The 11721-nt window shown below is 40.2% G+C and overlaps 1 protein-coding gene across 3 annotated transcripts; it reads left to right on the plus strand.

Moving 5' to 3' along the window:
- The first annotated feature begins 126 nt into the window (after window positions 1-126).
- Window positions 127-9825, plus strand: LOC124273547. 3 transcript variants are annotated; one of them, XR_006897682.1, is made up of 10 exons: window positions 127-241; window positions 2381-2494; window positions 3572-3817; window positions 4165-4364; window positions 4855-4993; window positions 5380-5424; window positions 5839-5937; window positions 7928-8003; window positions 9222-9726; window positions 9763-9825. XR_006897682.1 is itself a non-coding variant. In XM_046708827.1 (9 exons), the coding sequence occupies exons 5-9, from the start codon at window positions 4861-4863 to the stop codon at window positions 9658-9660; spliced, it is 792 nt and encodes a 263-aa protein (XP_046564783.1). In that variant the 5' UTR covers window positions 127-241; window positions 2381-2494; window positions 3572-3817; window positions 4165-4364; window positions 4855-4860; the 3' UTR covers window positions 9661-9747. The 3 variants fall into 3 exon arrangements, 2 of the variants coding, with proteins under 2 accessions (XP_046564783.1, XP_046564784.1); XM_046708827.1 differs by lacking the exon at window positions 9763-9825 and having other exon boundaries at window positions 9222-9747; XM_046708828.1 differs by lacking the exon at window positions 9763-9825 and having other exon boundaries at window positions 5380-5421; window positions 9222-9747.
- The last annotated feature ends 1896 nt before the right edge of the window (window positions 9826-11721 follow it).

Genomic DNA, 11721 nt, shown 5'->3' on the forward strand with positions numbered 1-11721 from the left:
AGCAACGAGGTCAGCTGAGGAGAAGAAGATGCGGAAGATGTGTGGATGGGATAGGAAGAGGAGGAGGGCGTTGGGGGAGATTTGACTATGACACATGGTCATAATAAGTGAGAGATATCGGAAACACTGCTGGTCTCAGCAGCTGGAGGGAGAGAGAGAGACTGTCACTGGTGTCTAGCCATGGCGTGTTTGGATGGTGTCATCTTGATTTTTCTGTTCTGCGGATTTCTCCAAGCAGAGGGTGAGTGATATGCTAACATGGGTTTTCTCCAAACACAAGATCTGTACATATACCTACATGTTGTGTTTTCAAATCTCAGTGTTGCGCATCAAGCCGAGTAAAGTAAAATATAACAGAAAGTGAAGTACACTTTACAGCATCATACGAAATCTCTGCTAAAACACATCCGTTGCTTGGGTTTCGGGTTTAGGAAGCACTAACAATTATTGATGGTACCAGGTGTTTTCAAAAGGCCAATCAGTAACTGTCACAAACACACGCACAGGCTGGTTAATCACCTGAAAGAACACGGAGATGTCTGGCTCACGTCACACCAAGGACAAGTTCACTGATCAGTAACATCAGGACAGGGAAATAAACAAGTTCATTATTAAAATAGTTAAATAAGAAATAACTAAATTTGAATTGGAAGCGTGTGTATATATCCTTGTAGGTAAATTTCCGCCAGGTCCTGTATGAGACCCAAACTTTCATATAGACGGCCCCGATATCTGTGTGTAAAAGGTACGTTTTGAAGGACAGTGGGACTGCCAAAGTTCGAATCCCCATTTCTAAGGCTACATATATGATTGGTTGGAATATGCTCCAATGAACCGTATTCGGGCAGGTCTAATGCTGCAGCTGAATCACTCGTTGAGATTTTTCATTACTTTAGGTTGTGATTTGTCGCAAAGTAGCATACCATGAATGCATTAATTGTGATACATATTAGAATGTGATATCTCACTGTGATTTGGAACTTACTAACATGTCAGGTTTAGCTTACACGGAATTAATAATCAACTAAAGCTTACTACCTCAAATGTATGGCTATTAGTTAACTTTTGATTCAGTACCCGTGAAGATCCGGGTTAGATCTGGTTTTCAGTAACCCATGCTTGTCGTGAGAGACGACTAACGGGATCGGGTGGTCAGGCTCGCTGCCTTGGTTGACACATGTCAACATCCCAGTTGTGCAGATCGATGCTCATGCTGTTGATATTCACTGGATTGTTTTCACTGGGAAACATGACATTTAAAATGAGAAACATGATATGCATATATAAAATTTGTTTATTTGCCCTGCTTAAAGTGTGCGCCAGTAAGATGTGATTTTGTTTTTACCGCCAGTATGTTTGCTTTAACTGGGAGTAGCATGTTTTCGTTCAGAGTAAGAGCAGTAGTTTTACATCGGATGTGGGTACACAGAGGAAATGGCTGCTCGACTTTGCAGGCAGATCACAGTGTCATTTGTCAACATGTCATATTAACTGTGTGTACAGTACAGTTAGTCATCAGATAACCATAGAGGCCACCATCCTTTCCACTATATTAGAATGAAACAGTGATAGAAACATTTGGTTGGTATTTAGTTACAGCATCCATGTTGGCTTAAACAATTGTGAATTGGTATTAAGAAAGATATTCAAATTATTTTAAGTCTGTCAATTGTTTTCATGAAATTCACACATTTTAAACTTACCAGTATAAGCAGATTTTCCTTTTTAGTTTCTGAAAAATACATTTGTATTGGACTAAAAAACAACCTTACAGCATTTGTTACGGCGAGATATTTAAAGGAAAAGTATACACCTTTCAGTCAATCTTGTTCCACCATAATAAGAAGTAGTACTTAAACCTGACGAGGACACATTTTCCGTAAACGATACAGATGAAATATTCGCTTATGTAATATAGACGACCAACACGCAAATTATAAGTGAGTGAGTTTAGTTTTACGCCGCACGCCGCTATATGACGGCGCAAATTATGAGCAAAGCACAGATTCTTGCAAGAGTCTAAATATGTTTGATAGGAGAACTTATCTGTGAGGACAGACACATTCGCAGTACTGAAGAAAAATGTTCGCTGAGGGGATTATCAGAGTTCCGAAACATATGCTTGTTGGTTCGAATCTCATTTCATCCTCATTCTATTACTCAGTTTTCCAACACCAAACAACATCATGCCTGGATGTTTTTCAAGGTGCTAAACGCAATTCCAACCAACACGCTGAAGACAAAATAGATTATATATCAGTGAAAAAAGATTTTCACATGTAACTCATTCTACAAATATATAAATCATTGTCAAATAGTAATGCGGTAACATAAAAACTCACTCACCCACTCACTCACTCACTCTTGTATTGACTTTCAGCCAAGTACACATGTCACTGTAAGACACAGTGTCCTGCGGTGCCGAACAACCGCCCGTCAGCAGTTTGCCAGGAAGGATGCGCGCGTGGGTTCTACGGAATGCACTGTCAGAACCGTGAGTAGTGGGAAGAGGGTTGTGTCCATATTGTACTGCTACAAGCTTCTAGTAATATCCAATATGTGTAACCTCTGACGCATGTTTGTGTCAGATTACTATCTGCTTCGTCACCCAAATGTTTGACCATGCAGACCCTGTCACTTGTGACGTTTTGTTCAGCGTAACTGTAGTTGCTGTGTCAGGGTGCTGTGATATTCGCTGTCGCTGTCACCGCCAACCACGCTGTCGCTGTCATCACCACCACGTTGTTAATATGCGTACAGTCACAATCATGTCCGATCTTACCGTCAACAAACACAGTTAACACACATCCCCTTGACTGCCATCGCCCCATCACACACCCATCAGGTTCCTCACCACACCGCATGGTGCCATCATCACCAATTTCACTATTACCCACCACACGTATACAGTAAATGCCTCAAACTTGACTGTCATTGCCCCATCACACACCCATCAGATTCCTCACCACACTGCATGGTGCCATCATCACCACCTTCACTATTACCCACCACACGTACACAGTAAATGCCTCAAACTTGACTGTCATTGCCCCATCACACACCCATCAGATTCCTCACCACACCGCATGGTGCCATCATCACCAACTTCACTATTACCCACCCACGTACACAGTAAATGCCTCAAACTTGACTGGCATCATCTCCCTCGATTACCACCACATCCACAGTTAAAAATGAAGCATACAGCTATCTGGATGACAACGTCTCCTTTATTGCAAATAAGAAGTTGTCATCCATAAAGTTGTATAATATCACTTTTGACTCAACAACTTCAGAATGCCGATCAAACAATAACATCCACAGTTACAGTCACAAACGCGACTTCCACCCTATACCCACGTTGACATCCTCAAATATACAACCTAGTGGTTAAAGCGTTGGCCCGTCACGCCGAAGACCTGGGTTCGATTCCCCACATGGGTACATTGTGTAAAGCCCATTTCTGGTGTCCCCCGCCGTGATGTTGCTGGAATATTGCTAAAAGCGGCGTAAAAACAAACTCAGTCAGTCAGTCAGTCAAATATACAACTCACTAATTTGGTGTTTTCAGAAAATGTTGCTCTGGAAAGGAGAGCTTCGCAAATTAGTACGTATACAGATTTCCTGAGGCGATTCGGGAAACTGGGTAAAACTATCCCAAACACACCGGAGAGGGCCGTCGACGGAAACGCTAATACATTCTACTCACGACGTTCGTGTACACACACAGGCTTAAACGAGACAGCTCCATACTGGACTGTGGATCTTGGTCAAGCGTATGATTTGTACAGAATGGTCATATACCACAGGAGTACACGTGAGTGGAATAACAGTCATAACGTCGCCATTTATGTTTCATTTCACGTCAATAAAAGGCCAAGTAAATATGTTTCAGAACATAAGAAATTAATTTGATTAATTTGGATTAAAATGAATAAAATGTATAGTATGACGGAAAAAGTGACGACTATATGTTCACATAACACTCTAAAGCATGAGTACCTTCTCAGACGCTCTGGGTCGAAGATTCAAGTTGAGGTGCATTTGCTCCACAGCGACATTTCATGTTACCCCTCTACTCTGTTGCAATCGTTTTATTCACATTCCACAACTTCCATATTCTAAAGAACGTTTGTTATTAATAAACAATTGTTTGTTTTGAAGTAACCGAACGCTTGAGTGGCTTCGAGGTGAAGGTTGATGGCAGAATGTGCTATCGATGGGAAAGCAAAGAGGCCCCCCACCCATTCGGATAGCCCTTAACTGCTTGCAACCAATGAGAGGTCAAAACGTCACAATAGACTTGCCAAAGAGGGAAGACGGCGCCTTACAGATTCTCACGTTATGTGAAGTTCTTGTGCTCGGTATGTTGAGTTGTAACGGTTGGATTACTAAGGTCTAGCTTCAACCTTCTTGCGAAGACGTGCATCAGTGTGGCGGAACAATATTTTCGCTGGTTAGGAAGAAAACATATGTTCAATTGGGAGATACATTTTGTTATTTAACATTTTAAAAGTGACTATAAATAGTGTTGGGTCAACTCTGCTGGGGCTGCCACTGGAGTCCCCTTAACATGACACATACGATTGCATATAGTTCTTTGCCTTCCAAACACAAAGTGCAAGCAAATTCAAAATCATTACATGAAACCGTAACAAGGGTCACACCGTGATGATTCGGGTCACAACTGGTCTTGAGCACCCCACGTTTGACCCCAGTGAAGATCACATTTAGAATTGGTCTTCGGCAAACAAGGGGAATACCAACCCCTTAGTGATCGGCTCGTAGTCTTGGTGTACCAATTCGACTGTTGAAGCGTTGCACAACTAACAAAGTTGGGTTTGTCTGTTTCAGTGTGCAATGACTACTGGTTCGGGGTTCAGTGTGAGGAGACCTGCCGCTGTCGAGACCCCCCTGGAAATATGCAACAAGGTCACGGGTCACTGTGACAGCGGATGCGCTAGCGGCTATGTGGGTGACGACTGTCAACAAGGTAGTTGTCATAAGTACATGTAACTGTGCCCATAATAATTGGTTATAAACTAATTACACGCATCAGTATAAACATCAGCATTTGTTGTATTGGTGTATGTGTTGCTTATTGCAACAATCAGTACACTGAAAGCTCTAACCATCGGAATAATAGAGTAGTTGTAGCTCTAACTAGTGGAATAGTAAGTGTAGCTGTGGCTCTAACCAGAGGAATAGTAAGTACGGCTGCAGCTCTATCCTATCTCGTGCAGATTAGACCACGACTTAGTACTTTGGTTTGTTGTAAATAAGAAACCAGATTTGCTTGTAAATCGACTACGGACATAGTAGGTTTCGTTTTGCTAATTGTGAATTGGCAGTTAGTTCGGCAGAAAACAACATTTTCAGTTTCAGGAACCAACCAGGGCTCATCGATAGGTCCAGATCCAGGTAGTGAGTACATTACCATTTGTTATGGTCCTCTCATTAATCAGCTGTTAAGTCAAAGTACAGCGACCTTACAGCAACGTGTTAACATACACAGTCATGAATAATGCGTTAGAAATCTAAAAACCAATCATGGGTTGTGTACTACACTTGAAAACACAGTTTCACTTGCTTAAGAATCTCGGAATATGTTATAATCAGATTAGATTAAATGTTTACAACTTCTATTTTTACAGAATTAACGGTATAGTTTTATATCTCTGATGTTACAATATTTCACCAACCAGTACTGTCTTACTCTTCCTAAAATAGTCACATTACTACAGAACACAATAGAACAATGAAGTCCTTTGCAGATTGTTTGTAATATATCTTACGTTTAAATATATATCGTATGATACTGATAGATTGTGTTTGCAGGAACGAGCCAGGCCACGGCTACAGAGTTAATGGGAGGAGCTACTCCAAACCCGGGGTCGAACAACGATGGTGGGGATATAACGAATATACCGACAGGTGGTGAGTGCATTAAGCGTTATAATGTGATGATACGTTATGAGTGATAGGACTAATAGACTTTATCAGTAGTAATGAATTGATGACAAGGTGTTGGTTTTTTGTGTGTTTTATTGTGATAGCAAGTGATACAATATTCATACAGCGGGATAATACACACAACACATATATTCAAGCTGCGGGATAAATGGGCGACGACATGATTAGTGGGTGTATGAATAAGGTACAAAGAAAAAGGTATAGGGATATAGGAGAGTAAGAAAATAGAGGAGAGAAAGGATGGTATGATCAAACATTGGTTTGCGTCCATCTATATTAGTAAAGGGGGCCATTGTTCGGCAAATTTAGTCTTGTCTCCAGAAATGAATTTCTCTATGTTGTGATTATATTTTGTTAGCTGTAATAATTGGGTAAATATGGGAATAGTCTTATTGTTATGACAAGTTTTAATATAACGTTTGGTTATTATAAAAAGGTGGTTTTCAAGGATAGTCAACTTTGAATCGCCAAGAAGGAAATTATTCATATTTAAGACTAATTTTAAATTGGTTCTACTTTCATACCAAAGTTTGAACTCATTTATCATAGTTTGAACTTTTCGACAGGAAAAACATAAATGTTCTAGTGTTTCACTTTCTGATTGGCAAAATGTACAAAGGTTATCCTCTATCGGTCCTATTGTGTAAAGAAATGATTTTAATGGTATGATACGATGGATGAGTTTATATTGGAAATTCCGTATCTTGTTATCCTCAACACAATTTCGAATTTTATTAAAACATTGGGACAGGTAATTTGCTTATATATGTGCATCCAACCTTTGAGTTCCATTTAGAAGTAAGATCTTGAAGAGAAAAAATACCATCATCATTACGAATCAGTTTATAGATAAATTTACAATCTAGTGATGAGATAATGTCCCTGAGAATCTTACAATTAATATTTAAATTTGTTCTATTAACCGGGTTATCTTTTGATAATTTAATCCATGTGTTGGGTATGAAACTTATCAGTCTGAAATAAGAAATGAAATTATCATTTAATCTGAAGTCGTATTTCAATACATTAAATTCTTTTAAATGTCCTGAATCAGTCATTAGGCCCCGAATATGTCTAATTCCACACTGATACCATTTGATATATAGTTTAAAATCTTTATAAGGAACAAAACTCATGAAAAGGAGATTTCTGAATTCGTCAATATTCCTAATCTCAGAAGTTTACAACTCAAATATAAATAGTTAAAATATCTTTCCAAAAATCGTTCTTAATGTCTTTAATTAGCTTTTTTAATTGTGCTTTGGGAAATTCAGGATATCGATATTTTATAAGTTTACCATCGAACATCGTGCCAAGTGTTGCCTGGTTATTTTTGTGTTTATAATTACAAGTATCATTGTAATAATCTTGCACCACGTTCCAGTCTCCACCCCAAACTATTGATCCTGAAAGTTTACTCAATTCATTAGCAAGATCCTCGTAAAATTCTGGTGAATCGATATTTGGTCCATAAATATCTATAAGCGAAAAACGAATGTTTTCTATAGTAATGTCAAGAATTATGAAACGGCCATTATCATCTACAATTATTTCATGCATATGATACTCGAAGATATTATTTATTAGAACCATACCTCCTGAGGTTTTACTTGTACCGTGTGAATAGTGACATCTATAACCCCATGCTGCCGCCCACATTAGTTCATCATCTACTGTGCTATGAGTTTCTTGAAGGAATATAATTGACGCTTTTTTTACTGCGGACAAAGTTGAATATATCTCTGCGTTTGAAAATTGATGACAAGGTATTCTGTATGAACTACACTTTCTCCAACAGAAACTGTTGTTACGAACGTTTCATCTATAATTCGAAACTTTACAGTTTTTCTTACATCCTACTTGTAAAATAACAGACGTGGAAGTCAATGTTATCTTACAGAACAAGATACGCTTCAGGTCCTTTACCAACGTTTGTTGTGTTATTGTTTTTCAGGGCAAATAACAGCTATAACCTTTGCCGTTATCGTCGCCATGGTAGCTGCTGTTTCATCTCTCCTCTACTTTCTGAGGTAAAGATGCTGTTGATCACTGGATTGTCTGGTCCAGACTCGATTATTTACAGACCGCCGCCATATAGCTGGAATATTGCTGAGTGTGGCGTAAAACTACACTCACTCACTGTGAGGTAACTTATATAAACAGAACAAGGGGGATTCCCCCCCCGGTGGATTGACAATGTGATCATTTATATACTGATTTCTAAAAGAAACGCAAATATTACTAATGTTAGAAATTACATGAATTAAGTCAAGGCGAAGTAGAGAGTTTTCGATGCTCAGATTGTCAGTCCTTGTTGGAACTGATGATACCCAAGTGTCTGCTGATGGAGGCGATACTCGACAATGAAATGCCATTTTCCTATGACGCTACGAAAAGTATATGATTAACATCATCACAAAACACGTCTCGTTGTGCAGATAAACCATTTGTCTGTTCATTTTAAGGACTCGCGTTGTTTTCTTTGCATATTTACATAAGCAAGCATCAAATTGTTTATTTACAACGGTATCACAGTTTTATATGACTTGCGTAACTTTTGGAACTGAGTATATTTATCCTGAACATTATAACAAATGAAATTGCAATTGAAAGATAAGATTTTATTTATCTTTAACTCAGGAAAATGTTCCGTATAAAGTTGTTTGACAAATGGTAATGAAACTGAACAAATCTGGTTACTGTGCTCCGTAAGACAGTCAAGATATAGATTGGTATATTGGTTTCAAAACATCACAGGACGTTGGTTAGGAACAGTTTTCCAGACCAGTGTGCGAAATAGTTTCCAAATTTTGCTAGCCAGTCGGGTTAGCTATGTCTGAAAGTTACTAGCCCACAAAATAATTCACTTGCCCGACACTTGAATGCAGAAACTAAGCCAGAGATATGGTCGGCATGACACGGCTTTCATCATTAAACTGCTAATATGATAAACATTTTTATCAGGTCATAATCTTGCATGATTTAAAAGTGTACTATAACTTAAGAGTGATCTATTTTACAAAATGACCTCAAGAAAATTCACTAGCCAGCAGGGTCAGTGACTGTGGAGATATCCTGGATTTTTACTAGCCATGGGCTAGCGGGCAAGTGGCTATTTCGCACACTGTTCCTGACAATAATTTCGAAAGATATTTCGGCGGGTAAGCGAGACTGGTTAATCTCTGGCATTGACATTTCGCATTAAGCTGCTTCCCCGACAGTCACATGCTTCCTGGTTTGTGTTTCAGATGGAGGGAATCCAAGAGAGCCATGACCCCCGACAGTAACTATGATGACCTCAGCAGACCGGATATTCCCGAACACAGATATGTGACAATGTCAGATGTCGTGCGGAAGCACAGTACAAACTCGGGGGTCAAGGTCAAGACTGATAGCGAGGCTAAATGCAGAGACAGCGAGAATCATTATGACCATGTGATTGACAGCGAGGCCTTTCCAGATGAAAATGGGTATTTGGTTCCTATTGGAGAGACCAGGGCGTCCAGTGTCAATCAGTATGACCATGTGATTGACAGCGAGGCCTTTCCAGATGAAAATGGGTATTTGGTTCCTATTGGAGAGACCAGGGCGTCCAGTGTCAATCAGTATGACTATGTGATTGACAGCGAGGCGTTTCCGGAAGACCAGGGGTATTTGGAGATCAAGGCTCCCAGCGTCAAGAAATAGGGACGCGAGGAGAAGCGGCAGACTTTTCAACGTTGTCACAAGATACATTAACACTGGAGTGATTGAGTGCGTGAGTGAGTGAGTGAGTGAGTGCGTGCGTGCGTGCGTGAGTGCGTGAGTGCGTGTTTGGGAGAATTGTGTTTTACGCCGTTTTTAGCAATATGCCTGCAATATCATCACGTCGGGAGACACCAGAAATGGGCTTCACTCATTGTACCCATGTTGGGTGATCGAACCCGGAGCTTAGGCGTGACGAGCAAACGCTTTAACCGCTAAGCTACCCCACCGCCCCCATGAACACTGGAAGTCTAAATGTACAATTACTGTGAACTGGTTGGTTTATCACGTGGTGTCAGGTTATGGTCACAGAAAAGCCCGAGATGATGCAGGCTTTATCGCCTTGGTCAAACTGACGGTCACGGGTATTGTGCGGAAATCCAAGACTCATAAGAAGGGCGATTCCAGGATTCAACTCTGCGATCAGGATTGTGCAAGCTAAGGGGCCGTAACTCTGTACATCAAACTACGCCGTGGTGGAGCACTTGGACTCCAAGGCCCATGTGTTTATTTTACAGCTTTGGATTGTGATCTAAGATCGCTATGTTTATTTCAGCCGCTCAAAATAATTGTATACAACTACATTGTGTAAATGAAGCTATGTATCATAACTAGCCTTGATGGTATTTCCTAGACAATTTTGTTAATTTGAATGAAGTCACAGCTATATGCAGCTGCGTTATTGTGTTTAATAAGAAAGGTTTTCGTAGAGTAAATTACTTTAACCAGGAACGTGGGTATCATAGGATAACATTGTGTTGTTGTTCAACGCCGCACTCAACAAAACTTTAGCTATATGACGGCGATCTGTAAATAATCGAGTCTGATCAGCAGCATGAGCATCGATCTACGCAATTGGGATACGATGACATGTGTCAACCAAGTCAGCGAGCCTGACCACCCCGATCCAGTTAGTAGCCTTTTACGACAAGCATGGGTTACTGAAGACCAATTCTAACCCGGATGTTTGTGATCATTGCGATTACTCATCAGTAACAAATATGTGTCAGATGAAATTCCCTTTATTCAGTTACAAATGTTCGCGTATTGTTTTCATTGTGACAAATTGAGTTATTATCTTTACATGTGTTTGTGAGCAGGATAAGCTGATCTTTTGGGGAAAACAGTATCAACACTATTGAATAGTTGTTCATAAACACACGCTTCGGATACCGGTGGAATGGTACAATGGACCTTTATAATATTGTCGCTTTTATTTCTTTTAAGGGTGCTTTTATTTGCATTGTGTCACATGATAAGGCACGCCAGGGATCTATAGTCAATATCATAAGCGAGGCTATGTAAACAATCCTGAAATACAGATTTGAATGTTCGTGGAAAATACGAATTCATCTTGAATTAATTTCCCACGGCCTCAGTCTTACAAATACGTATTTTCTCAATGGCGCCTATGGTTGTTTGTCCTTACAGTGGCTGTGTAGGTCGATTCTCATGTTGTCAACCACTTGATTGTCTGGTGCAAACTCGATTATTTTCAGACTGCTGCCATAGAACTATTGCTGTGTACTCCATAATAGTGAAGCTAATTCACGGAGAACTGTAGCCTTAAGCTTGCTCCAACCAGCGACTGGTGTATTGAGCAAAGTCTAACGCTGATGGGGGCCAAGCTGTCGGGGGTCCCGATTCGTGTAGCTTCCTGGTAAATGTGTCCACCCAAACGTTTAAAACTTTGACGAATCCCACAAGTAATAGTACCCTGCAAACGGACTAATCATAAACTGGAAGACAAAGGGGTTCAAAACAGTCTCGAGCAGTTCCTGCTATGATCGAGGTGAGAAACTCTGCAGCGCATTCGGCAAAACGGAAGTGTTATTAGTGTCGACCCGGTAAAGCGAAATTTCAATATTCCCCATTCCCGGTAAAGCGAAAACAAAAGTTGTGCTAGAAGTGCCGCGAAAGCGAATTGCTATGAAAACATCGGATTACCGTACTTCAGATTAGCGCACGACCCCAATACTCGATCTGTTAGCCTCTTAACTGAGA

The sequence above is a fragment of the Haliotis rubra genome, unplaced genomic scaffold (assembly GCF_003918875.1).
Source record: "Haliotis rubra isolate DU_JTF1 unplaced genomic scaffold, ASM391887v1 Scf1815, whole genome shotgun sequence".
NCBI lineage: Eukaryota > Metazoa > Mollusca > Gastropoda > Lepetellida > Haliotidae > Haliotis > Haliotis rubra.

Bases quoted from the DNA above. Each gene is read 5' to 3' on its own strand.
- LOC124273547 (XM_046708827.1), top strand. From the start codon at position 4,861: ATGACTACTGGTTCGGGGTTCAGTGTGAGGAGACCTGCCGCTGTCGAG. The intron at 5,425-5,838 runs GTGAGTACATTA...TTGTGTTTGCAG, and splicing joins GATAGGTCCAGATCCAGGTA to GAACGAGCCAGGCCACGGCT. The intron at 8,004-9,221 runs GTAAAGATGCTG...TTTGTGTTTCAG, and splicing joins TCTCTCCTCTACTTTCTGAG to ATGGAGGGAATCCAAGAGAG.